We start from the raw sequence: 22,288 nt of genomic DNA on the forward strand, positions 1-22,288 counted from the left end.
ATGTCACTCAGCTATCTTATTTGTGTCTGGTGCAGAGATAATTGCGTGATTTTTCACTTTCTCGTACGTATAGCCCCAAGTCCTCCCAGTCTTATGTCATTTGCTGATGTCACAAACACATCACTGGCCGTCACCTGGAAAGGCCCACCAGACTGGACAGACTATGATGACTTTGAGCTGCAGTGGTTCCCCAGAGATGCCATCACAGTCTTCAACCCCTACAGCAACAGAAAATCAGAAGGACGCATCGTGCATGGTCTCCGTCCAGGGAGATCTTATCAATTTAGCGTCAAGACCGTCAGTGGTGATTCCTGGAAAACCTACAGCAAACCAATTTTTGGATCTGTGAGGACAAGTATGACATGTTTTGCTACTCTTGGTTCTCAGATGAAATGGGGAGGAAGTATGTGTTCCAACATCTTATTGCATTGGGGATTGGTTTAAATCCACATTTTTACCTGGAATTGGTTAGATTTGAATTCAGACAGAAGTTCTACATAGACTTATTCATTTATTCAGCTTTAACAAGAAGAAATCGTCTCTGCCTTCATGGAGCTTACAACTCAGTGGGAGGTACTATCATTAAAAGGACATTTTGGGTGTGATGAAGTATTTGGCCCTAGAAAAGCACACGGCAAAGACATCTGACCCAATACAAGGGAACTTCCTAGAAGGAGAAGCATCCAAATCAAAACTTAAGGAAAGAGTAAGACTTGCAGGTGGAGATGAGGAAAGAAGTAAAGAATATTCCAGGTAGAGAGAATAAAAGATTCTAAAACCAGGCAGGAGACAGAAATAGAAAGGAGTTCAGTTGACCAGAAGATAAAAGGTGAGGATTGGGAAAATCAGGTCATGAAATGTCTTGTGAGCCATGGTAATGACTTTGAACCTCAATCCATTGGAGCCACTGAAGGCTTTTTGGCTGAGATATAATAGATTTGCATTTTATAAAAGTCACTGTGGGGGTGGTACAGAGAATGGATTGAAAGGGGCAAACTAGAAGCAGAGGGACTGGTTAGAGCATAATGCTGTAAAGTCTAAGGATGAAAATACCTCACTGATAAAATACATATCAGTTTCTTCCCCAAGGCATTTTGAGATAAGTACCACAAATAAAGAAACAGAAGTTTTTGGTATAGGAACCTCAATCTAAATATTTATTGCTCAATGATACCCAGTAAATGTAGATTCAGAGATCAGGCCAGATAGTTATTGGTTATTGATAAAATACAAAGCTGAAAATTAGAAATTTAAGCCAGTAGCTATTTTGTTAATTCAACAAACATTAATGCTACAATAGTTTTAGCTTGTGTTTTATATTTTATCCAAAAAGTAGTTTGGGATCAGATAACTGTGTGTTGAGAGAAACATGTGGAAAAGAACTAAGACTTTTCATTTATAGCAAGATCAGGAAGAGTTTTCAGTGACTTACTGTAGGCTGTGGAATTGAATCCCAGGTGTTCAGTCTAAGAACTCAGTTGAGGCTGGGCTGGTCAGATCACATCTGGAGAGTTATATCCGGTCCTAGATGCTAGCATGTAAGAGAGGCATTTACCAAATGGGGCTTCCTCAAGAGGAGAGCAGCCAACACCAAGAGGGACTTGATAATGAGTTTTATGGGGAGTGTCAGAGTGAACTTTGAGGATTGCATTAGTTAGGATCAGGTTTGGCTCTGGGGAGAAGGCAACGGCACCCCACTCCAGTACTCGTCTGGAAAATCCTATGGACTGAGGAGCCTGGTGGGCTGCAGTCCATGGGGTTGCTAGGACTCAGACACGACTGAGTGACTTCACTTTCACTTTTCACTTTCATGCATTGGAGAAGGAAATGGCAACCCACTCCAGTATTCTTGCCTGGAGAACCCCAGGAACGGGGGAGCCTGGTGGGCTGCCATCTCTGGGGTCGCACAGAGTCGGACACGAATGAAGCGACTTAGCAGCAGCAGCAGCAGCAGCAGCAGCAACAGAAAACCCAAGATAACAGAGGATTAAACAAAACAGACGTTGAGAATTCTCATGTAAAATCTTTCCAGTGCCCTATTTCTTGCAAAAACATTCCAGCCGTGATAAACACTGTGCATGGCTCCACCCACCCTTGATGCCCGGGTTCATGGTTGTCTCTGCCTAAAATGCCTCTTTCCCAGTATCTTGGTGAAGTGTCGTCTCTACCAGAAAGGCTTTGCTAAGTCCTGCCCAGCACTAACGCCAGCAACAGGAAGTTGTCTCTTACTCCATAGAGCATCCTTTTCTCTATCTCGTTTCTACCTTGTATTATGTTTAGGATTCATCTCACTTTCCGAGAGGTTACAGCTAATATCTTATTCATTTCTATACTGTTCACAGACCCTAGAAGGGCACTTTGTATGCAGTAGATACTCATTTCTTAGTGAAATGGAGACCTGACCTGAGTCTTGGTAGACAAGCAGGATTTAGAGGTAAAAAGGAGAGAGAAGGAGCTGAAGGAAGAGATCAAATTGAAGCAAATTCCCATATACTTCCATACTTTGTGTAAATTATCAGAATGATGGATTAGGCTGGATGTTGTAAAAGACTTTCTCCAAAGCTGAAAGAGAGATGTCTTTAGATCTCAGCTGTGACTTGGTTTGAAGGGAGTTCAAAATTGTTTGCCTCAAAGGCCAATTCTTCCTCTGTTCTGAAAAATTCTCCGTTTGATTGTTTTTCCCCTAAATCATCCTCATCTGACCTGCGGTGACTCATCTCACATCTGTAGACCCTGATTGTTGTTGCTCAGTCACTTAGCTGTGTCCAGCTCTTTGTGATCCCATGGACTGCAGTACGCTAAGCTCCTCTGTCCTTCATTATCTCTCAGAGTTTGCTCAGATTCACATCCATTGAGTCAGTGATGCTGTCTAACCATCTCATCCTCTGCTGCCTCTTTCTCTTGCCCTCAACATTTCCCAACATCAGGGTCTTTTCTAATGAGTCAGCTCTTTGCATCAGGTGGCCCAAGTATTGGAGCTTCAGCATCAGTGAGTATTCAGAGTTGATTTCCTTTAGGTTTGACTGGTTGGTCTCCTTGCTGTCTGAGGGTCTCTCAAGAGTCTTCTCCAGCACCACATTTCAAAAGCATCAATAGATAGATAGGCCCTGATATGAAACAAGACTTCACTCAGTGGCACACCAATGCTGTGTGTTTACTGAGGACAAGAACTTCTGTAACAAAGTAGGGGTCAGGAGAAGGTGGGCTGTCCTCCAAATCAGAGCAATGGGTGTGGCTCTGGGAGTGCCAGGTAGGTCTACACGTAGTTCCCAGAAGATCTTACATAACGGGGTAGCCTTTGTTAATAACAGGTTGGTTACTAACCTGCACAGTCATATGACTGGTTTTCTTTCAGACTGAATCTTTCTTTATGGGTGTGTCACTCACAAGAACAAATAAAATCAGCTGCAATTCAAGTCCCCCCTGAGTCAGGCACTGTGTCAGGCAGAAGAAAGTGAATGACCGTATGCACAGGGCCATGAAACAGGGGCGTGGAAGAGTCTGGTGTATGCGGGGAACCACAGAGGTTTCAGTGCCTGGAGTATGGCATGTGAGTGGGGAAGGGCAGGCAAAAATGGAAGAGAGGGACAGAAGCCAGACATAGAAGGTAGCAAGGCAGCAATGCCATTTCTTACTGTCCTTATTGTAAGAACTAACATCTGGACTTCCCTGGTGGTCCAGTGGTTGGAAGTCCGCCTGCCAACACAGGGCACATGGGTTTGATCCCTGATCTGGGAAGACCCCACACAAGGTGGAGCAGCTAAGCCTGTGCACCGTAACTACTGACCCAGTGCAAGAGAAGCCACCACAAAGAGAAGCCTGTGCAGCACAACTAAAAAGTAGCCCTCACTTGCTTCAAGTAGAGAAAGCCCGTGTGCAGCAAAGAAAACCCAGTGCAGCCCAAAATAGAATAAATCTTTAAAAAAGAACTGAAATTTATTGAGCAGTTACCACGCAAGCCCCTGTGCTAGGTGTCTGTGCACATTTCAACTCATTGAGTCATTCCACCAAGCACATGAAGTGTCTGTTGTTTAGTTGCTAAGCCACGTCTGACTCTTTTGCAACCCTACTGCCAGTAGCTCACCAGGTTCCTCCATCCATGGGATTTCCCAAGTAAGAATACTGGAGGGGTTGCCATTTCCTTCTCCAGAGGATCTTCCTGACTCAGACAATGAACGCGTATCTCCTGCATTGGCAAGCGGATTCTTTACCACTGAGCCAGGAGGGAAGCTCAACCACAAGAAGTAGATATTCTTAACTTCCCCACTTTACAGGTGGGCCACAGATATGTTAAATCACTTGCCCAGGATTGCATTGCTGATAAACAGAATTTGAATTCAGGCAGATCAGGCTGCATTGTTAACCTCTAGGCTACTCAGCCCCACCTTCTGTCTGACTCCTGCCTTCTATCTGACGCTTGGTTTCAGGGTCCCTGTTTACATTTATGTTTGCAATCACATTGGCACCTGGTGGATTTTTCTAAAGGGACAGCATTTTAACTTTCACTGTTTCTCAAAGTGAGGCGGCCTAGTAGGCAGAAATTGCCTTGGAGACCTATGAAAAGCTGTTCACATGAAGATCGAGAGTTATTTATTTAGATCTCTGAGCTAGCTGGAGTCAAAGGAACTAAAAATGTGTCTCCCAGAGTTGTGAAGTGTCTCTCCCTCTCTTTTATTTAGAGCCAGACAAGATACAGAACCTGCATTGCCGCCCTCAGAACTCTACAGCCATTGCCTGTTCTTGGATCCCTCCCGATTCTGACTTTGATGGGTACAGCATTGAGTGCCGGAAAATGGACACTCAAGAAGTTGAGTTCTCCAGAAAGCTGGAGAAAGAAAAATCTCTGCTTAACATCATGATGTTGGTACCTCATAAGAGGTACCTGGTGTCTATCAAGGTGCAGTCGGCCGGCATGACCAGCGAGGTGGTTGAAGACAGCACCATCACCATGATAGACCGTAAGTGTCCCTGGATGTGCCTTCCTCTGTGCTTCCATCACCCTTGTTCGCGTGTGTGTGGCTCACTTCCACATTAGCGAGTCCTGTTGTCACTTGAAGAGGACTAAAAGGCTCTGAAAAGTATAAACATTTCTCTGTGTAAAGCATCCTGGCAGCAAACAAGTTAAATGGTCTTAAAGAACCTGAATGAATTAGTGTTTAAATACATCTCTTTGCCTGATGTAGAAAGAGCCATAATAGAGCTTTTAAGCAATCTGATGCTAAAACTCCAGGAAATCCTGCTGAGGAGCTGCCTCTTTCGTTATGTTCAATGTGCCACCGGCAAGTCACTTCCTCTGCCGGCTTCCCTTCAGGAGAGGAGGAGGTTTCCTTGATTTCAAGCGTTAGAGACACACACACACACACACACACACACACACACACGACACAGGTGCAGCCTGATGTAGGTGAGTGAAAACCTTCATCTCACTAATATTTTATATTCAAAAGCATAGTTGTGACCCTTCTTGGTTCCTTTCCCATCCTTCTTCCAGGCCCCCCTCCTCCACCTCCACATATTCGTGTGAATAAAAAGGATGTGCTAATTAGCAAATCTTCCATCAACTTTACTTTCAACTGCAGCTGGTTCAGCGACGCCAATGGAGCTGTGAAATACTTCACAGTGGTGGTGAGAGAGGCTGATGGTAAGTGATCATGAATTAACTCCAAGACACAGGATTACTTTCTCGAAAGTCAGCTGTGGGGGCTCCTTCTGTGACAAGTTTTTAAAAGAAGAAAACTTAATTTTTATATCATTTCGCTGTATCTCTGCTGATTGCAGTGAGATGTAACAAGAAAAAGAAAACCTACTGGAAGCCTATTATTTGCAGGATTTAATTATTAAATGGGTAATAATAGCAACTATATCAATAATCACAATAACCATCATTTGCTTGTTGCTGTTGCCGGCACTGTTGGAAATGCATTGCATTTGCTGACTCATTCAGTCTTTACTACTCATTCAGTCCCATTCAGCTCCATTATTCTGCCATTAAGCAGTAACGTGCTTTGTCTGTCTTCCCCACTCCCTGTCTCGAATACCTCTACCAATCATATACTCCCAAACCACTCACCAATTCACAAAAATGCTCAAACGCTTGAAAGAGGGAAAAAATGATCATGAAAAGCATCCCTCCTTTCTCTACTGAATTTTCAATATGGTTCATTATCTAGTCTACTAAATTATTCAGTGTTACCTAACTCTTATGTAACAGGCAAATTCTAGGTGATTCTTAAAATAACATTCCATTCAACCAAGTAAGAGCTCTAGTGCTTATGACATCAGCATCTATCAGATCATCCTCAGTTGTTTGCATCTGGGGACACACATGTCCCTATCTGTTTTTTGCCACTGAGGTCCTGTGTGTTATTTCTCCACAACAGATGTTTGTGTCTGGAATGATATTAATATATCCTGCATGTCATATATTTTTCATAATTGTTTGAGATGCCGCACTGGAGTTTCTCGAGCATCCCTGATATTTTAACTCATTGGTGGGCAATGGGAAGGTTTAAACCTGCCATGACAAATGTTGGAGCTGAATGGTATTTTAGTCTCACTAGGTACTTTTAGGGTTTCTCAGCTGGCACTAGTGGTAAAGAACTTACCTGCCAATACAAGAGATGTAAGAGACGTGGGTTCGATCCCTGGGTTGGGAAGATCCCCTGGAGGAGGGCATGGCAACCCACTCCAGTCTAGAGAATCCCATGAACAGAGGAGCTGGGGGGGCTACAGTCCATAGGGTTGCAGAGAGTCAGACATGACTAAAGTGATTCAGCACACATGTACTTTTATATTTTATTGATTGTACTAAAGCCAGTTATGCATAATTGATTCAATAATTTCAAGGGTCAGTGTTGCATCCCAGATTTCCTCACACATAGTAGTTGGAGATAAATAGGTGAACTGTGAAGAGATTTTAAATTTAAGTAGGCTGCAATGAAGATAGTGTTTTGCTACCTAAATATGTCAGCAGCCAAAAAAAATAACACCCCAAAATTTAGCCTTGTGTTCTCCAGCCAGGTGGGTTTCAACGACTGATGTCCATGGAGATGGGCTGTGCTCCCCTGGTGATCTAAGATAACAAACCGGCTCACATAAGTGTCATTTATAGCATATATACTCTCCCTCAAGGCAACCTTCCTTTTAACTATGTCCAACAAGATAATATTTCCGAGAGCCACTCATCCTGAGCAAATTTTATCAAACAAGAGTCCAGGACACAAAGAACCCCCACCATATCACTCCTTAAAGTTCACTGTACATGGGATCCAATCTCTATTAATATTTTTCTTCCTAATTATGCTTTCCTCTGGCCAACATCAAAGTGAGTTTGCCCTGCCAAAACACACAGCAGCTGGGTGGACAGGAGAAGAGTTCTGGGAAGTGTTCTGCACAAGGGCCCAGATTTGAGCCAGGATTAAATTGTACTCAAGATAACAGAGCGGGACAAGGAGTAGTTATCAGACTGGGCGTGGTGCAGGAAGCATGCATGTAGGGCGACTGCGCTGGCCTCAGACCTGATTTCTCTTATCTTTTCCCCATTTCCCAGGTCACAGGGATTTCCTTATTCGCTCAGCTACAATGGTTATTGGCAAGTAGAGAGCTTGTTGAGTGGGTTGACTTTCACAATGGGGAGTACCCAACTTTCTGGAGTTGTGGCACGTTACCGTCTGATGCATGAGCCACCCTTTCACATATGCATATTTTATTTCCTAGAAAAATGATTGTGTGTGTGTGTGTGTGTGCGTGTGTGTGTTGGTGTATCTCCCGCTGCTGCTGCTGTTCAGTTGCTCAGTCGTGTCTGACTCTTTTGTGACCCCATGGACTGTAGCCCGCCAGGCTCCTCTGTCCATGGGATTCTCCAGGCAAGAATAGTGGAGTGGGTTGCCACTTCCTCCTTCAGGGGGTCTTCCTGACCCAGGAATTGAACCTGTGTCTCCTGCACTGCAGTCATATTCTTTACCACTGAGCCATCCAGGAAGCCCCTGTGTTTGGCATATGCATATATAAAATGTCGTATATACACTATTTATGTTTAATTTTTTATTTATTTTAGAAAAAGTGAATTAGATTAATTTCATTGGGAAAATTTCACAGCACCCTTCGGTATCACAAAGTCTGCACTCCAGAGATGACTAGGGATATAGTGGGTGGGGAAGGTAACCTCAGAAACCTAGTTAGAAATCCCTGAAGTCACAAGAAAGTCAGTCCCTCACTGTGAGTGTTCTTCCTCCAGGCAATGACGAGCTGAAGCCAGAGCCACAGCACCCCCTGCCCTCCTACCTGGAATACAGGCACAACGCCTCCATTCGGGTGTATCAGACCGATTACTTTGCCAGCAAATGTGCCGAAAGTCCTGACAGCAACTCTAAGAGTTTCAACATTAAGCTTGGAGCAGAGATGGAGAGCCTGGGTGGAAAATGTGATCCCAATCAGCAAAAATTTTGTGACGGGCCACTGAAGCCGCGCACGGCCTACAGGTTAGATGTATTACCATCATTTCACCAGGAGGGACGTGCTCCATCACTGGGCGCTCAGCTGTCGGGGCGTCTGATGCCCATGAGTTCCTGTAGATTAATGACCTACATTACAAGAGTGCTCTGCATTTTACTGGCTAATTTATAAAGGTTGTATTCCTGCCTCCATTCACAGGGAATGGGTAAAGAGGGCCTTTGGCCTTGTACAAAAGCTCCAGTTCATTATATGAAGAATTGAGGATTTTTAATAGGTTGTTCTTTCTCCTAAAACTTCTCTAGGATGAATCAGGTGATTTATTTACCATGTTAACACCCGTGAAAATGTCCATGTATAAAGATTAAGTTTAGGGAGACTCAAGAAATATGAGATTTTTTTTTTCCCCACTTTTAGTGAGGACTGGAATTACACTTATTTATTTGTCTGCTAAGGCATAACAAGATGAATGTTCTTTTTGGTCCAGACAGAACTGTTGAAGGGAAAGGCCCCTTAATGAATGGAAGCACCCTCTCCTCCCAGTAAGATGGCAGATAAAAAGGAGCAGCTAATTGGTTTGGCCTCAGGGAATACTCCTACAGCCAACAGGCCCTTCCAGCTGTAGGAACTAGCCGTACCCTTCATGTACACCATGTTCCCGGAAAGCAGAATAAGCATACACAGCATCCCACACCTGAGTCCCCAAGAGATAGGGAACGTAGGCTGCCATCTTGGAAACAAGACTGCAGGAATCCAGGATTACTGCTTTTGCAGACGATGTGCCTTCCGTTAGGTGTTGGCAGACCTGATGTCCAGCCAGATGGCAGCCAATCAGGTTCTCTATGGGCCAGTGTCCATTCTGGTTGGTCAGGGTCCAGGTCTAATTAACCCTTACATGTTTTGAGTATTACCCCTGAATTCAGCAGAAACCTTTCTGCCAGCTCTGAAAGGAGACAGTGACATGGCATCATACCCGAGAACATTCTTCACCCCTCCCTTGCATCAGCACGGTCAAGCCAACATCTTGCCTAAAACAGATGGCTCCCTTTGGACAGTAATTCCGCATAGATACCTCCACCCAGGACTCACCACAAAAGTGCTACTGCGCCCCAACCAAGGTTGGCACCTCCAGAGTGAACACACACAAACTCACTAGCGATGTTTGCTTCAAGAAGAAGCTGTATGAGCCTACCTGAAGGAGACGAGATCTCAGAGCAAAGGAGAAATATAAAAGAGATCAGAAAGCCAGGATACTTTAGTTCTTATTAGAATCAAGAAACCTCAGCCCCTCGGTCAACTGGGCTCTGGAAAATTTGAGGAAATTTCTCCCAAAGGCTCTTTTCTCTTTGTGAGTTGGAAAGCTGAGCTGTTTTTGTTTGTTTGCTTTTTGAGAGAGGAGAGAAGATGAGTGATTACCACATTTAAGAAAGAGAATAAGAAGCTAGAGAGAGTTCATGCATGGACCAGGGCCCGGTTACCCAGCACACTCTTTCCTGTCCATCACAGCAGCCAAGGTCTGAGGAAGAGCCCCTGCATTCAGCTTCCAGTGTGGCCACTGTTTAACTGTGTCACTTTGTAAACAGCATTTCAGTTCCCTGATCCTCACTTTTCTCATCTGCAAAACATCACAGGACTATCCTGAGGAGTCATATAGATGACAGGTCAAACCTGGTCATGTCCCTTCCAGATTAATGTCCTTCAGTGGTTCCCATTCACTTCTAGGAGCAAGTGAAGATCCCAGAGTAGGGCACACAAAGCCCCAGCTTTCTCGCTCCCACCTGCCCACCAGCTTTGTCCCCCACCATTCGCTCCAAGTATTGATACCCTCCACCCATTTACTACTCCTCCCTCCTCAGAGTTCCCTGAAATCGGACGTGTCTCTCTTATACCTCTGAGGCTTTACACATTCTTTTTACTCTATTTGGGAAGCTTTCCACTCTCTTGTCTGACTGATGAATTCCTTCATACACTTCAAAAGCCAGCTCAACCCACAACTAGCCCTGAGCTACCCCTGATAACCCACACCTGGGCAGTGGGGCCCTCAGCTCCACTGAACGCGCCCAGTCTCTGTGTCTGCGTTCTAAGTCGCTTCAGTCATGTCCGACTCTGTGCGATCCCATGGGCTATAGCCCGCCAAGCTCCTCTGTCCTTGGGATTTTCTCCAGCAAGAATACTGGAGTGGGTTGCCATGCCATCCTCCAGGGAATATTCCCAACCCAGGGATGGAACGCACATCTCTTGCATCTCCTGCAATGGCAGATGGCTCAGACGGTAAAGAAATCACCTGCAATGCAGGAAATTCCTAGCTTCGATTCCTGGGTTGGGAAGATCCGCTGGAGAAGAGAATGGCAACCCACTCCAGTATTCTTGTCTGGAGAATCCCATGGACAGAGGAACCTAACAGGTTACAGTCATGGGGTCGCAAAGAGTTGAACACTACTGTGTGAGTAACACTTTCACTTTCACCTTCTTCACAAGACTGCAAAAGCTCACAGACTAAATTGTGGAGACAGACATGATATTGGTTACAAAACGATATGGGAAGTACCTGGCACAAAAGAGATGCCATTAAATGTTTATGAGCAAATAGGGGAATGAGCCAAGATGTTCTATGAAAAGTTAAACATTCTGATTATAGCTTAATCAACTCCTGCTGCATTAATGTGTTTTCCAGGATACAGCTTTCCTCTCTCTGTATTTAGTTCACTCCTGTGAAAAGCATGCCAGGCAGATAATACCTGATATGAGCATGGAGAACCATATGCCGAGTAGCCACCTGTGTGGTAGCTGCTGAACCCAGGCTCCGTGCTGGCAGAATTATGCCTGTCTCACAATGATAATCACCATAGTGACCCGCAGTGCTATCAGGCATCTTTTTCCCAGAGAGAATAGGTAGACAGGAAGGAACATGGAAAAATAAAAATCAGGATTGCCAAGAAATGGAAAATACTAGGTTTAACTTATATGCAAGTTTATTATACCAACAAATGTTTAATGTCTTCCCATTCATTGTTGGGTTCCTGTTATCTGGGTATATGATTAGTGTTGTTCCATATGGGAAGAGAATGGATACATCATGATGGGCAAGAAACAGCACAGAGGTTGGGGAAGTGCTGATCTGGCTTTGTTTTCTATTCTAAATAGAATAGCAATGTGACCACGATCAGATAATCTGCTTCTGTTGAGCTCATTTTCCTCAAACGAAGGAAATTGAACCACATGATCTATAGCTTTGTAGAACTCTGATTCTGGACATATTTAAAGTTGAAAAACTCACCATTACATATCAGTTCATTAAAATAATCTTATATGCATATAGAGAAGACCTGTCTATAAAATATAGCAGAAATGTTGAAGGACCTAAGAGGGCTGTAGGTAAATAAATGCTCTGAAGGTCCAAAAGTCTTCTTGAAGGAGGTATCATTTTGGCTGGCTACTGAAAAGTAGGGAAGGGTTTGAAAATGTGGATATAGGGACAAAAGTAGATTCACGGTTCAGGAAACAGTCATAGTGCAGAGGCAGAAATACACAAATTGTTTAGAGAAGAACAAACCCAAATAATCAAGTTTCAAAGTGAGGGTCATATCGAGGGGTAGTAAGGAAGACAAAAATGAGAAGATAGGATGGGGCAAGATTCCAGATGCGTGCTAAGTGCTGGGCTAGGGAATGTGGTTGTGACATCCATTACTGGAAGGGTTCTAAGGGCAGAGTTCCTGTTGATAGCCTAATTTTAAGCCAAGCCTACAGTAACTGCAAGAGCTGTAGTAAATGCAGTGAGCTCTTGTATTATCTCCTTCCTGGGTTCCTAAAGGCCCTGATTCATCTAGACCCATTTTGTGTTTTGCATTTGCACCTTTGAATCTTAGAATTCCAGAGCAGAACCTGTCAAGGTTGTTACACCCCCAGTGCTTTTATTTTCACAGATGAGAAAACTGAATCATAAAGAACTTTAGGAACCATTCATCTAATCAGCGATAGTGAGAACTAGACCTCAGACTCCCTGTTTCCCAGCCCAGGCCCTTTTACAGCCCTCCAACAGAAGTCACTGCTGTTAAACCAAAGTTAAGCCAAGAGGAAGAGATCTGGACTAGGAGTCAGAAAATCCTGAGTTTGGTTATCTTTCACCAGCTTTCTCTATAATCTTGAGTGAGAAATGGAATCTCCCCAAGCTTCAGGTTCCAAATCCACTGGAAAGGTTAGAGATGGTCAGATAGAATCATGTTTGTAAAAGTTCTTCACACTTAACAAATCACCATACAAATAAAAGAAACTCTTTTCTTTGGAGAGACTCTTTTCAACATCCAAAGCATTGTTACACTATCAACACGCACCAGCTCCTTCCCCTCCATGTAGTACATGTTGACTGCTTGTTACTCTCTGGGGACATTGCATAATACCTCCACCAATAGCCTGTTATCCCTGAAAGTACCACTTTTGGCTTGGAAGGTGTCTTTTAGATGTGGAAATTATAGACGTGGTTGATCAATATAATCTTGATGATATTGAGGAGATTATACTTAGACCTGGGCATGAGTTAGAAGGAGAGGGGAAAAGGTCAGAACAGTTTATTCCAGCTGGCTAATGCTGGTACTGCTTCAGCATTATTACAGGATGTGCCCAGATACTCATGGGTTAAGCAAATCTAGATTTCTTTTTTAAGGGAAAAAAGAGTCATTCATTCATTCTCATATGATTTAAATTAACCCTAGAAAAAGTTTCCCCCTATAGACCAATCCTGTTACTCTCAGTAAACCTACAGTCTGGGAAACTTCAGGTTAGAATGGGCTCAAGAGGTTGCCCAAGCCAATCTTTAACTTAGTTGTGAGGCTGCTATCCTACAGATCCCCTGAGAATTGGTTCTCCAGTCTCTGCTTAAACCCCCTCAGTGACTGGGAGCTCACTACCTATGTGGCAGCTCATACTCTAGATGTTAGAAAGTGATTTTTTGTTCCCACGCTGCCCTATGACTTCAGCCTACTAAGCTCAGTTCTATATTCAAGAATGTAAACCTTGAGATGATAGGGACTTATTCTTTGCTGTATATCTAGCTCCTGGACAGGCACTGGCACACAGTAGAGGCTCAATAAATATTTGATGAATGATGCATGAATGCATGATGCCAGGGCCTTCTGATTTCATAATTCATACCCTCTCCTACATGCATATCGACCAGATGACCACCCGGTTTCTCCTTGAAAACATTCTCCAGTCAGCCCTACTGTGGTCAGTCACTAATTGGTACTTAAATAAATTGGTTTTCTTTTCAGAATCAGCATTCGGGCTTTCACCCAGCTATTTGATGAGGACCTGAAGGAATTCACAAAACCACTCTATTCAGACACATTTTTCTCTTTGCCCATCACCACTGAGTCAGGTAAGGCTAACCTTTTCATCCATCTGACATAGTCTGCCAACCACCACGTCACCTACAAGAGCCTCTAGTAAGAGGCTAGACCTCAGACTCCCTGCTTCTCAACCCAGAAGAGATTGGGGGACTTGGCTGTTGGGAGGATCATTTATTTTTGCTTGGAACGTAATCCGTATATGATCATGATTTGATGTAGATTAGAGAAATTGCACAACTTCTGTAGCAGAGTGGACTGAAAGGAGATTTATCTTGTCAAGAAGGTAGAAAGAGGTACCAGATTTTTTTTTATCTATTAAAAATGAATTTTTTAAAAAATAGTGGATGAAGAACATTCAGATGAAGAGCTGACACAGGCCAAAACAGAAGTAGGTATAAAAAGCTTTCAAGTTGTAAATGGGAATGTGGATATGAAATATATACATAGAAACGCATAGGAAAAAAAAAAAGACTAGAAGGAACTTCTTTCCTTTTGTTTATTATATGTTGCTTTTACCTGATTAAAAAAAAATGTTAACTTGGCTTTACATAAATTTCTGAAAGAAACTTTTCTAAACTGTATCAGAAGGAAAGCCTGAATAACATTGTTTTTTAGCTGCTAACTTTTATCCAACTCTTTTGCCATCTCATGGACAACAGCCCACCAGGCTCATCTGTCCATGGAATTTCCCAGACAAGAATACTGGACTGGGTTGTCATTTCCTTCTCCAGGGGATCTTCCTGACCCAGGAACCGAACCTGTATCTCCTGCATTAGCAGGTGGATTCTTTACCAGGTAGCCACCAGGGAAGCCCCTGAATATAATAATAGCTAATATTGACTGTTTGTCCTCTCTGTGGAGCTGCAGTTTTAAGCATTGCGCTTAGAATAATTTATCTAATCCTCACTACGGCCTTTTGTGGTAGATATTATTACCATCCCCCATTTTAAAGGTGAGGATTTGCGATAGCAAGAGTTTATGTAACTTGCCCAAGATAGCAGAGCTGGGTTCTAGCACTTTCTGCCTGACCTCTTAACTTCTGCACTGCACTGATTTGGAATAGTTCCAACATGCTGAGAATAGATTTATTTTTTAGCACATTGTTCTTTGGTACCATTGTCTGTCCAGCCTTTCCCTGTACCCAGCCTTTCACAGTGCTTGGTCTCAGGAAGTTCTTCTTTAGAGCTAAAACAGTCTCTCATGCTGCATGACAAAAGATGACTCAGCCTCACAAACACTCCCATCTATTTATGCCAAATATAGGATAATCTCCCACTTTTCAGACCAAAAAGGAATCAGAACACAGTTAAGAGGATTTAGATGTGTTTGCTTACAAGTTAATGTTTAACTATGGGATTTGTAAACATTATTCTTCGCTATTTAAATTATTGTTATACAACAAAAATTGTATGTAGTCCAGTAAAGAAAGATAGTAAACAGATATCCAAAAAAAAGAATATTAACCACTTTAAAAGAAAGATGATTATGTTGATTTGTTAAATCTTGAAAATCAACATTGAATAAACAAATCCGAGTGCTTAAAATGCACTTCAAAAATGAATTACTCCATAGACGTAAATGTAAGAGCTAAAATGATCCCGCTTTTAAAAGAAAACATAGGAGGAAGTCTTTGTGACCTTGAGTTAGGAAATGGTTTCTTAGCTGTGACACCAAAAGCATAAGCAACAACAACAAAACAGATAAATGGGACCTAATTAAAATTAAAAGCTCTTGAGCTTCAGAGGACACCATAAAGTGAAACAAGATAACCCACAGAATGGGAGGAACTATTAGCAAATCTTGTATCTGATAAAGGTCAAGTATCCAGAATATATAGAACACTTACCACTCAATAATAAAAAGACAAACAACACAATTTAAAAATGGACAAAGGTTCCAAGTAGACATTTTGCCAAAAAAGATACACATAAGTCCAATAAACTCATGGAAAGTTGCTCATCATTAGACATAATCATAACTGCAATAATATACCACTTCACACCCACTAGAATGGCTATCATCAAAAAGATAATAACAAGTGTTAGCAAGGATATGAAGAAATCTGAACCCTTATACATCGTTTGTAGAATGTAAAATGATGTAGTTTCTATGGAAAACATTTTGTAGTTTCTCATAATGTTACACCTTGCTCAGCAATTCCACTCTTTAGTATATACCCATGAAAAATGAAAACAAAAACTTGTATATGGAGATTCATAGCAGCGTTATTTAAAATAACCAAAAAAAAATAGAAATACCCCAAATGTCCGTCAATGGCTGAATAGCTAAACAAAATATAGAATATTATTCAGCATAAATGGAAAAGGCAATGGCAACCCACTCCAGTACTCTTGCCTGGAAAATCCCATGGACGGAGGAGCCTGGTAGGCTACAGTCCGTGAGGTCGCTAAGAGTCGGGCACGACTGGGTGACTTCACTGTCACTTTTCACTTTCATGCATTGGAGAAGGAAATGGCAACCCACTCCAGTATTGTTGCCTGGAGAATCCAGGGACAGAGGAACCTGGTGGGCTGCCGTCTATGGGGTCGCACAGAGTTGGACACGACTGAAGCAACTTAGCAGCAGCAGTGGCAGCATTCAGCATAAAAAGGAATGAAATACATGCCACAACATGGGTGAACCTTGAAAACACGCTAAGTGAAAGAAGCCAGTTACAAAAAAGCATGTTTATTGCTCAGTTTATACGAAATGTCCAGAAAAGGCAAATCTATGAAGACAAAGTAGATTAGTGGTTGCCAGGGTCTAGAGAGAGGGAATGGAGAATGACTGCTAAGGGGCATGGGGTTTCTTTTCAGTTCAGTTCAGTTCAGTTGCTCAGTCGTGTCCGACTCTTTGCAACCCCATGAATCGCAGCACACCAGGCCACCCTGTCCATCACCAACTCCCGGAGTTCACTCAGACTCACGTCCATCGAGTCAGTGATGCCATCCAGCCATCTCATCCTCTGTCATCCCCTTCTCCTGCCCCCAATCCCTCCCAGCATCAGAGTCTTTTCCAATAAGTCAACTCTTCGCATGAGGTGGCCAAAGTACTGGAGTTTCAGCTTTAGCATCATTCCCTTCGAAGAAAACCCAGGGCTGATCTCCTTCAGAATGGACTGGTTGGATCTCCTTGCAGTCCAGGGGACTCTCAAGAGTCTTCTCCAACACCACAGTTCAAAAGCATCAATTCTTTGGTGCTCAGCCTTCTTCACAGTCCAACTCTCACATCCATACATGACTACTGGAAAAACCATAGCTTTGACTAGACAGACCTTTGTTGGCAAAGTGGGATGATAAAAATGTTACAAAATTGAATGTAAAATAATTGAATTGTACAATTTAAATTGGTGAATAGTATGGAATGTGAAGTACATTTCAAAAACTGTTTTTAAAATGGGCTACCTTCTTATAAACTCTTAGTGACAATATCAGATCATTTAATAAACATGGAATTTCATTAAAATAATTGAGCAATTCACTGGATTTGCTAATGTCCCAGATGCTGTGTAACAAATGAAATAGCATTTTAACCTTGTTGGCAAACTCCTGGCCTTTACCTCAAGTGCCCCAAGCTGTGCATACAAGCACAAATGAAGTCCCAATTAATTTATAAGCTGAACATCATTAATTTTGAAAGTATAATGACCAACCCACCATTACATAGTAGTAGCTCATGTTTCATCTTCTCAGCTGTATACTCCTAAGCTTTAGATAGTAAAAGCCTTGGGCTTCCCTGGTGGCTCAGTGGTAAAGAATCTATCTGACAATGCAGGAGACATGGGTTTGATCCCTGGGTCAGAAAGATACCATGGAGACAACCCACTATAGTATTCTTGCCTGGGAAGTCTCATGGACAGAGGAGCCTGATGGGTTACAGTCCACGGGGTCACAAAAGGAGCTGGACACAGCTTAGTGACTAAATGACCGTAAATGCCTTAATGTGGGCATCATTTGAATTCTTCTACAATAACATCACTAGGGAGACGGGTTCCCATAGCTCTTTTATTGGTTTTTTAACACTAATTTTCCCACCTGGGTTTCTTGTTGCCCTCTGGATCATTGTAGAGCCTCTGTTTGGAGTTATTGAAGGTGTGAGTGCTGGTCTGTTCTTAATTGGCATGCTTGTCGCTGTTGTTGCCTTATTCATCTGCAGACGGAAAGCCAGGTGAGTACCAAGTTCCCTTGGTAATTGGGTTCCCAATTTTAAAGATGCAACTGAAAATGCTCTTTCGCCTGAAAAGTAAGAATGGAGAAATCATTTAATTTCTCCAGGTTAAGTCACTTTGTTTCTTAAGAAAAACAAGAGTCAAACCCTAGAACCATGACTCACTTTTTTGCATCCCATTGCTGAGTCTTATCCTTACCAAAGGAATGAGGGGCCATCTGTATCTTCATTTGAATGTGAAATAGCTCCTTTGGCAAGGGCGGGGCGGCCGGGGAGGGGGGGGAGCGGGGGGAGGGCAAGGGTATGTGTGTGGTTTACCTTGTGAAGACAGAGATGTCTATGAATTAATGTTTCCAAAATGCTTTTCTGAACTATTCTCAAAAGTATGGGTGCCATCTCAGTTTTGTGGTTCCTATCCGCCATGCTAAGCTAAGAAGGGAGCAAAAAGAACTAAACATGTGTGGTCCCAATGCCATGCCCTCTTTCCTTAGAGAATTTCTTTGGCACATTGTCCTCTCTTTTGCAGTCGTGTCTTGCATCTAAGGTTTACTGTGTGTGTGTCTTTTTTTTTTTTTTTTTCCCAAAGGAAAGCTTTATTGAGAGTGTGGGAAGTGATTATGACCTGTAGCCAAAAACAGAAGACACATCTTCAGCTATTGCAAAGATCTGTTTCTGAGTGGGGAAAATCTGTTTCTTTATGTTCTTCCTCTCTGTTCCCTCCCTCAAAGGGATGTTGGCTGAGTGTAAAATATACATGTACTGAAAAATCCATATTTGTACAAACATGCACACCCTTACCGTAAGTGGAAAAATCTGGGCTCCCCTGATGGCTCAGCGGGTAAAGAATCCATTTGCAAGGCAGGAGACGCAGGAGACTTGGGTTCAATCCCTGGGTTGGGAAGATCCCCTGGAGAAGGGAATGGCAATCCACTCCAGTATTCTCGCCTGAAAAATTCCATGGACAGAGGAGCCTGGCAGGCTACAGTCCATGGGGTTGCAAAGAGTTGGACACAACTAAGCGACTAAGCAAGCCCAGCCTTACCATAGACGGAGAAATCTGTTTAAATTATTTCATAATCAAAATATCAGTCCTCTCCCTTGTGTTTCAGCCATGGTCGAGAAAGGCCCTCTGCCCGTCTGAGCATTCGTCGGGATCGACCACTGTCAGTCCACTTGAACTTGGGCCAGAAAGGGTGAGCACATTTTCCTTCACTTTATTTATTGAAAGAGGAGTTGCTTGCCTTACATGAAATTTGCTAACAAGATCTTTCTACTTCTGGCTTCTCTTCACAGTAACAGGAAAACTTCTTGGTAAGAAAGAGCTCATTAATTACTTTATTGTCTGCTTTTGAAATATAACTGGGGCTGGGTAAGGCATTTTCCCTGTTCTTCAGTAATTTTCTTCTCTTTCTGTTATGTTTTTAACCATAGCCCAATAAAAGTAAATCAGTTTGAAGGGCACTTCATGAAGCTGCAGGCTGACTCCAACTATCTTCTATCCAAGGAATACGAGGTACAACTCAGATGCAATGTTTTAGCATCCCTGGTTCTTAGCAGAATTTCCTTTCAGCCTTCACTGTGGAATCACATCCCAATTGGGCTCAGGAGTTAGAATGGCACTTAGGGTCTCACTGAGTGTTCTTCTATGCCTGAATCCATTCCCTGCACAATATACCACCCAGTCTCTAGAAGCCAGTTTGATCTCCAGAATAACCAGCAAAGTGCTACACAGATCGGATGGTAAGAAGAATGAACAGACTTCAAATGCAAACTGATGCTGTCAGTTATTTAACCTGGCCTTTTGCTTGCTTAGGAGATAATGTGGTTGGGTGAAAAGTGCCCAGGCTTTGGATTCAGTTCCCAGCTTTGCAATCTGTGTGACCCGAGGCAAGTGAATTATCCTTTCTGAGCCTCCTCTGTGAAATGGAGATGAGACCACCTCCTCTGGGGCTGTTGTGGGGATGACAGCCGATGCCCCTGGTCGAATAGGAGACATTCCACAAATGCAGCTAGTGTAACACATTGTTATATTATTATGTATCTCAAGGACTGTCCGGTTTGCCATATTCTGTTTTACATTATCCACATGCAAATTTTTGACCTAACAGGATTTAAAAGACGTGGGTCGAAACCAATCATGTGACATTGCACTCTTGCCGGAGAACAGAGGGAAAAATCGATACAACAATATATTGCCCTGTAAGTTTTGTGTTGAAATCTGTAATACCACCTTCCTCTCGCCATTTCTTTCCTTTTCTGTGATTAAAAATGGGGCTAAAGCAACATGGTATAGCTAGATATGGGAGATCTGAGGCTCTAAATGTCTTTAAAAACAAATGACTTGGACGTTACTGTACTTCTCTCCAGAGGGTAACAGCCAGCTGAAATTCTGGCTGTGAGAGAGAAACCTCTTATGCTGTTGACATTTCATCACATGGTCCTGATGCTTCTCCTTGGAGGGTTAAGAGCTATAACAGGGTTAACAGTAAGGGTCAACCTGGGTTTACTTAAAGTCTCTAGTTAGCAATTATTTCATATAGAAAGATATATATTATTCTTATTATCCTTATCTAATTGGGTGAAGCAATTGAAGGTAGCTTTTCTGAATTGTATTCGTTACAACAATGAAAAGGAAAAAAAAAAAAAGCTGGCCACTCCATCAAGCAAATGTTGTTAGTGTTACAGAGGGAAGCACAGATGGACTTAAAAGAGCATTTGGCTCATTTGCTTGTATGTTTCTGGGCCACTTGTGCAACTCTGTGTGAGCTTCACCTGCAAAATGGAGCTGAGACTGTCTCCCATGGGGGGTTGTGGGGGAGGTCAGAGCTAGCACACGTCAAATGCAAAGCGATCTGTAAACGGTAGAAAAATCACCCCATGGCTCACTGATACATCTTTCTCAATAAACTTCCTTCCAGATGATTCCTCTCGAGTGAAGCTGTCCAATGTGGATGATGACCCGTGCTCTGACTACATCAATGCCAGCTACATCCCTGTAAGTGAACCTGGGGCCATAGCAACTGGGATGAGGCTTTGACAGGAGGTTATGCTGGAGACACCTCTCGTCCAACACACTCCCACTGTTCTCAGGTCTGGAAACATGGATGTTTTAGAAGAAAAAAACAAATGGCCATGTCTGATTGCCATAAAATGCAGGCTGTCCTAGTCAATTGCTGCTAAGACCCAGCTTTCCCAATGGCTATAGTCACACAGGATTATAATGGGCCCAGGAGGCATTTTCAAAGGTCATTTCCTCTCTGCAGCCCTTAGTCAAGATTAGAGCTCCACTAAGGAAGCTGAAGCTCCACAGCTGAGGCGGCCTAGCTAGGGAAGCTAATTCAAAGTTATTTGGATTTCTAAAAACCACAGACACAACTCAAAGGCTGTGTCACACCTCTGGGCTCAGATTCTGGCTAGCAATTCACCAGATTCCTACAGCACCTCCAGTGGAAAAAGCTTCAGGTTAGGTAGATCCCGTTTGACTGCTCCTTGCTAACTCTAGGATCTTGGGCAAGTTTTGTCAATCCTTTGGACCTTCATTTCCTTTTCCAAAAAATCTAAGAATAATATTTACCTTAAATAATCCTCCATTCACTCCATAAACACTATATGTGTGGATGCTAAGTCGTTTCACTCATGTCAGACTCTCTGTGACCCTATGCACTGTAGCTCATCAGGCTCCTCTGTCCATGGGATTCTCCAGGCAAGAGTACTGGAATGGGTTGCCATGGCTTCTTGTGAGTCCTGCATTGCAGGTGGATTCTTCACTGCTGAGCCACCCGGGAAGCCCTAAGCACTATATAATGAAGTGCTAACTGTAAGTTGGACATTGTGCTGTGTACAGAGACAGGGTCTGATGGAGTCCTGACCCCAGGGAACTCTCAGCAGAGTTGGAACATCAGAAAATGACCAGGCGATGCCCTTGACGGGATAGAGCGGTTCTTCACCAACATTAACGCACACCTGCATCATCTGCAGGTCTTGTTAAAATGCAGCTTCTGATTGGGGCTTCTCTGGCAGCCCAGTGGTTAAGACTCTGCATTCTATGGCAGGAGGAGTGGGTTTGATCTCTGGTTGGGGAACTAAGTTCCCACATGCCAGAAGGAAAAAAAATGCAGCTTCTGATTCAGCAGGACTGGGGTGGAACCTGGCATTCTGAATCTCTAACAAGCTGCCTGATGATCCCCTGCTGCTGGTCTGAGGATCCCTCTCTGAATAAGCAAGAGGCTAGAGGTTGCCACAGGAGCTTCTGGGAAAACATCCTCCAGCAGAGATGAAGATAAAGGAAAGTTCAGTAGAGCAGGCAACATGCTGAGACTTGGAGG

At 43.1% G+C, this 22,288-nt stretch overlaps 1 protein-coding gene across 1 annotated transcript in view; it reads left to right on the plus strand.

Annotated features, from left to right (window-relative positions):
- PTPRB (protein tyrosine phosphatase receptor type B) overlaps window positions 1-22,288 on the plus strand; it is a 120,979-nt gene that overhangs the window by 82,432 nt on the left and 16,259 nt on the right. Inside the window, exons 18-28 of the mRNA XM_052639583.1 lie at window positions 74-355; window positions 4,680-4,958; window positions 5,492-5,641; window positions 8,237-8,480; window positions 13,719-13,825; window positions 17,864-17,963; window positions 19,073-19,156; window positions 19,257-19,274; window positions 19,395-19,476; window positions 20,072-20,162; window positions 20,882-20,958. Of these exons, the coding sequence (XP_052495543.1) occupies window positions 74-355; window positions 4,680-4,958; window positions 5,492-5,641; window positions 8,237-8,480; window positions 13,719-13,825; window positions 17,864-17,963; window positions 19,073-19,156; window positions 19,257-19,274; window positions 19,395-19,476; window positions 20,072-20,162; window positions 20,882-20,958 (1,514 nt within the window). The remainder of the gene's footprint in view (window positions 1-73; window positions 356-4,679; window positions 4,959-5,491; window positions 5,642-8,236; window positions 8,481-13,718; window positions 13,826-17,863; window positions 17,964-19,072; window positions 19,157-19,256; window positions 19,275-19,394; window positions 19,477-20,071; window positions 20,163-20,881; window positions 20,959-22,288) is intronic.

Source organism: Budorcas taxicolor, chromosome 5 (genome assembly GCF_023091745.1).
Source record: "Budorcas taxicolor isolate Tak-1 chromosome 5, Takin1.1, whole genome shotgun sequence".
NCBI classification, from domain to species: Eukaryota; Metazoa; Chordata; class Mammalia; order Artiodactyla; family Bovidae; genus Budorcas; species Budorcas taxicolor.